This window comes from Leiobunum rupestre, chromosome 5, assembly GCF_980474605.1.
Source record: "Leiobunum rupestre chromosome 5, qqLeiRupe1.1.hap1, whole genome shotgun sequence".
Lineage (NCBI taxonomy): Eukaryota > Metazoa > Arthropoda > Arachnida > Opiliones > Sclerosomatidae > Leiobunum > Leiobunum rupestre.
In genome coordinates this window covers 64,498,920-64,504,736 of record NC_143388.1, presented here as the reverse complement: position 1 = coordinate 64,504,736, position 5,817 = coordinate 64,498,920, and the positions used below count along the sequence as shown (strand labels likewise).

General features: G+C 39.2%; 1 protein-coding gene across 1 annotated transcript; it reads left to right on the top strand.

The window, feature by feature from the left end:
- Positions 1-3,313: 3,313 nt before the first annotated feature.
- Positions 3,314-3,924, top strand: LOC149945599 (uncharacterized). The gene is made up of 2 exons (XM_090175218.1): positions 3,314-3,510; positions 3,619-3,924. Exons 1-2 carry the CDS (start codon positions 3,322-3,324, stop codon positions 3,901-3,903), a joined length of 474 nt encoding a protein of 157 aa, XP_090031344.1. The 5' UTR covers positions 3,314-3,321; the 3' UTR covers positions 3,904-3,924.
- Positions 3,925-5,817: the final 1,893 nt, after the last annotated feature.

Below are 5,817 nucleotides of genomic sequence, written 5' to 3'. Positions count from 1 at the left end.
TCATCTTTTGACAGCCAGTCCAATGGCCCATATCTGACGGATGGTTAATTTTCATTTAAAAAATGCATTTTTCCTCCACTGTAACGTTACACTTGGACGTGGAATATTGTTGTTATCACATTCATCATTATTTGATTTCTTTAAACTGTCCTTAATTAAGCTAGAAGTAATTATAGAATCCTTTTTCGGAGGATTTTCTAGTGGTTGTTGGTTTAGACATATTGGAATTATAGCTTCATCAAGATTGCGCGATTGCTGCAAATTATAAGTACTGCAATCGGATTTTTCTTCTAACCGGCTGTAGTGTTTGTGAAATTTAAAAGACGTTCTTAAGATAACCAAGTGATGGCGCTAACATATTAAAAATGACTTCATATCAAGCCTACATCTAGAGGGAAAACAAGCGTCTAGAGAAAGTATTTATTGAAAGCCGTGAAAGCGTTGTTTTTTATTTTAATTTTAATATCTAGATTCCAACTTTCAGAATCTAGGAAAAACTAAATCTGTTTGTTGTAATTCCAAAGACCAAAGAATTTACCTAAAACGAAGTCCCGTAGACCTCCACCTATTATTCTTTTTCATATTTCATTGTCCCAAAAGTAATCTGTCATCGTATATCCTGCTGCCTAAAAAAGCAAAATATTCGAAACCACACATATACACGAAGGCATAATGAGTGTTTGGACAATTGCGATCGAGGAACGATATAGAAATGAGTGTTCGGGTAATCATAAAGAAGCATAGAAATCTCCGTTTTTAAACTTTCAGCAAACCTCTCTCACTTTGCTCGCCTCTCGGGCGAATGAAACTCGAAATGAAAAGGGCCCCAAAACCTCGAGGCCCCCCCTACCTTTGGCGATGGTGTCAGCCCAAACAAAATTTATAAAATTTGTCCCTTTATTAGACTTTAATTTCAGCGCCATGTATGAGACGCCTGACTAAAAATTGCGACGCTAAAACTCCCCTAGACGACGATCGCCATGAATTAATTAATGAAAAGTAATGTATGCCGATCTCTTTAGTAGTCTGATAAGAGATAATAGGTGTTACCCTTCAGGTTAATTTTCCCTCGCATACTTACATTTTTTTAATTTATTCTGTGTGTTATTTACTTTTGTTATTACATTTCCCCCCCGCACTCTGACTAACGATTCTCAAAGCCCCCGCGTCAGACCAATCTGGTCTTGAACATATTGTTTTGTATTAATCTAATCAATTTTAATGGATATTCTTGGCCCCTCGTAACGTACCATATACCAAACGTCTTATAATTTTAAGATCTAATACATAAAAATAACCCCCGCGAGTTAGAAATAATTAAAATTAACTTAAATTTAAGATCTTAAATAATTTATGACTGGTACATAGGAATCCCGTATAATTTACATAGCTCATAGGAACTGGTCTAACCTACCCTTAAATATAAAAATTAAGTTAATCAATTAAATCGTTCTCTTAAAATAAATTAAAAACTAAATTCCTAGAGCCCTCACATTATAGAGCTAATTGGCGTATTTCCCCTCGTCGTATTACCGTGGTGCAATACCTTCCGAGCCATCTCGAACCAGATTTTTCCCAACAACTTTCCAAACTAGACCAATAATATCCCCCCAGCTAACAGCGATCCCATGTAAAACTTATCATGTTCGCGAGCCTCTGGCCCACTACTAGGTAGTGATAACCCAAGAAAAAGCGATCGTTTTCCAAGGCCGTCGCCACAGGGTCAAGAGGGCGCCCGGACGTTTCCGCTTGGAGACAGAAAATCGGGAACCTCGAGACTCTCTGGCATTCCCCCCCCCCCCCCCGCAATCCCAAGCGACCTTTCGTAAATCGGACAACGTCACCACCGCATGACTAGACACGAGTCTTAAATACACCAATGACCTAAGTAAAATGGGAGGTCACCAGTTGCTTTTTGTTTCAACCCCGCCCCCCAATAATCCGAACAAAACCAAGAGACAGAGCCCCAAAAGGAGAGAACTTGGTAGAACTTGACAGAACTGGACAGAAGTATGCCATTGCCACGAGGAGAGAACTCTACCTGGACCCGAGTTGAATTTCCGGAGTACAAGTCCGGAATGACCGTCCGCTTAATCTATGTGCGGTCTCGACCGTTAGACCCCTCTATACCACAAAAGTTAATTCCGATGGAACTAAATCTTTGGACAGCCAACCAGAGCCGTTTCATGAGTCCCCTCGAACGAGTTAATTCGCCGATGATCACCGATCTTCCGATGATTCCGACAGTCAGCATCCAACGATATGAGATCCGACCCCTTGCCTAGCCAGATGTTCTAGATTGAAACCCGAAGGACCTACCCCGCTTGTAAGAAGTTCGTCGTCGTCATCCGGACATCCCAACCGTAATCCGGCTAGTTAGTTACCGTAATCCGGGCATCCACGCCGTAATCAAGACGAACGGACAGTTGGGAACTGTCACCGCGAAACAAGAAGTCCCCAGTCGAGCCCCTTCAAGAAAACGCGTGTGCGTGTGTCTTGCGTAATCCGGAACCCCGTAACCCGGAATCACGTAAATCGAAGAGCAGCGACGAAGAAAATCAAGTGTCAAGTACCAAATTTCGCCCCCCCCCCCCTTGTAGAATACCCAGGGCCAAGTCTGAAATAACTGTTTAAACGTAGAGAGAAAATGTCTAAGAAAGGTGCAGTCCCCCGCTATTGTCCGAGGAATGGTTAAAATAGACCCCCGAGTTCGAGAGCCATAATATCTGATTTCCCCCCAAATTTTATTACTTTGTGTAGTGTTTATCTATGAGTGTAAAATAAAGATTTTGTGATTGACTAAAGACAAAGGGTTTCCATTCTGAATTCGAATCTCCCCTCTTTGTTTTTTTTTCTTTCCCCTGTATGTACCCCCTCTCTCGGATTTATTTCCCCCCCACGATAAGGCCACGACTCCCATTGTATCATCATTTTTCCCCGCCTTGGTTAATTAATATCTTTGAGCAAGGGCTAGGAATATTTCCGTCCATCAATAGTATGACGATTTCCTATAAAAAGGTTGCATAGGTAAAAAAATTCACTTTTTTCGTTTTCGGATCAGAGGTTAAAAAAATTATTTCGTTGGTTTTTTTACACAGTTGTTTGTTGTTTATTAGACTATATAAAGTGCGGCTATTGTACAATTGCAATCATACTACTTACTGTTGCTAATATCAATGTTTAAACATTGTTATAAGAAAATATAAGCTATCTACGTAGAAATGTGTCTTCAATATAATATTAGTGAGTATAGTCGACGTGTACATAACCGTGTTTAGAGACATGTAATAATGTGATAATGTATTACTTGCAGTATGGCTGATGGTCGTCACCTCAGTGTTAGCCCAGCAGGTAGACAACGAACCTCAACAACGGGTTGTCCAGGTCAAACCACCGAAACCAGGCATTCGAATGAAACCAATCATGACTAGTTTCACTTGTGATGGTAGGCAGTATGGATATTACGCCGATGTTGAGAATGATTGCGCGTATTTCCATATTTGTCATAAGGTGAGTAAATTTTTCATACGCGACTTCATACCAATTTATTTTAGTCAGGTGAAGCAACGTTTTGTCTGTCACGACCATGTTGTTAATAGGAGTGTTATATTTCTATAGGTTTACAAACGTGATGGAACCTACCTTATTGTGCAAAACACTTTCAAGTGTCCAGAGGATACAACCTTCGACCAGGAGTTGTTAAGCTGCGAATACGACGTTTTCGTCAGTCCCTGCACCAAATCCAACTACAATTCGAACAAAAGGTTCACGACGCCGGCTCCTTGGTATCCTGAGACTACGACTGAAGGTCTTCAAAGGGTGGTTCGGAAGAAGACTAACCGAAAAACCAAGCCTTCCAGGCTAGCCGGTCAGAGGGTCGGTAGTTACAGCAAGGTTGAATAAATGAAATAACACTTTGATGCTGTGTATGAATTTTAAATGCTACAGTGTAAAGTACTGTAAATCGAAAATAAAAATTATAACATTTTTAAAACTTGGCTTAATGTTTTGGGGTATGAAACACTACTACATACTTGCCAAGTAATAATTGGTCGAGTAATAAGGGCTTTGAAAATCTACGTTCTTTTCCTGGCGTAATCAGTAGCTAAAAATTTTCCTTCGTCAGAATGTAACATTTTCCATCAAATTTCCTTATCTCACGCTTAAGAAGAAATGAAGTAGAGAAGTAAGTCTTCACAAGGTACGTTCCGAAAGACTTAGATAATTCAATCACCATCCTTTCAACAAATGCTGCTGGAAGTACAACGTCGCGTAAATTGTAGACTTAAAGCGTCATCTGTTAGCTTGAAGCAATGGCTCTACTTATTGCGCGATATCGAAATTAAACGTCCATCGACTATAAACCTCTGAATTTCGAATATTTCAAATAACACACCGACGTGAACCATATGGATCAGTTGAAGTAGTGGTGTGTGTTATCTTCAATAAAGATAGTGGTATTACACCATTTTGAATTGTCCAATACATGGAAGAAAAGTATTTAATTTCAGGACCAAATTCCAATGGCATTTTTTACAAATCGTGGCCGGCGAACTTGCTGTCATGGTTTGTTTCTAAGTATATTATATTAATGGTATGTAAGAATAGCATCATTTAATTGGGAATTTTCAATATGGCCAGCCTGAACGTCGTTTTTTTGTATTAAGCCATTGTGACCTACGTAAATAGAATATATATAATATATATATAATTATAAATATGATAAATGGAGTGGGGTACAGCATTGAAATATCCTTAAATAAATGCATACAATGATTTGTTTTAGGTTAACCCGTAATTGAATAGGGTTTGGCACTCATAACTTCATAATTAAAATGTGTTAAAAACATTTACACCCAAAAGGCAGAAAGAACTTCTTATATTTTATGGTAACTGTAGGAACATGGTAGGATATATTTTCAAAATTACCACCTAAAGCACTGTGAGGTGAGGAACAATGGCGATCATGCCATCCGCTCTTGGGTTTCGATTCAAATTCATTGGCATTTTAGACGACGTAAACCTTTAAGAAAAGCTGCGCGAGACAGGAAATCGGTTTTGGTATTCATTCGAATTTTACAAGGTGCACGGACATTTTTAACCCCTTTTTGATGTAATTATACCCCTATTTTTTAGTAATATTAATACTATGAATCTACCTATGCCAAGTGTTATGTTTAAGGAAAGTATCTGGCCGGAGTAATGCTCCTTATTTTGATTAGCTACTCTTTATGAGAGCAGCGTCGCTTAGTTAGTGGATATTGGCATCGTTGCCGTGGATATAGGTAAGTCGAGGCAATATAAAATGATGAATGATGAAGTGCTTAAAATTAAACTGTTAGTTAATTCAATTGATGCTGGTTTTAGTGGTTTTCGTAACGTAATTATTATTACATCTATATTATTTGGTGGCTTTCAGCGTGAAAATTTTAAAATGTTATCGTGCTTAGCAAAACGAAAATCGTTGTAATTTTACAAAAGATTGGTGCAGTAGCAACTACGAATAATACAATTTAATGGGGCTCCAAAGTTCGATGGCAAAAAAAAAGAAAATTGAGCATGCTTTTCTTCCCCCCCAACCCCTCACTCGGCCTTGGCAGAGGCGGGCAGAGTCAACCGTAAATTTCGCACTTTACTGACTTTACACACATTTTGCCACCGAACTTTGGAGCCCCTTTAATGGTTTCAATCATACTGAGCGCCTATTTTACTTCATAATGAGGTGCGGTTTCAGATGGCCCACCGTGTAGTATAAGAATGGAGAGGGGGGCGTCAGGCGCCAATACTTGGTTTCGGGTTTCACAACTAGCACAACTC

What these genes read in the sequence shown, in the direction of transcription:
- LOC149945599 (XM_090175218.1), top strand. Translation starts at nt 3,322, where the DNA reads ATGGTCGTCACCTCAGTGTTAGCCCAGCAGGTAGACAACGAACCTCAA. An exon ending in ATTTCCATATTTGTCATAAG is followed by an intron (nt 3,511 to 3,618) that starts GTGAGTAAATTT and finishes ATATTTCTATAG; the next exon opens with GTTTACAAACGTGATGGAAC.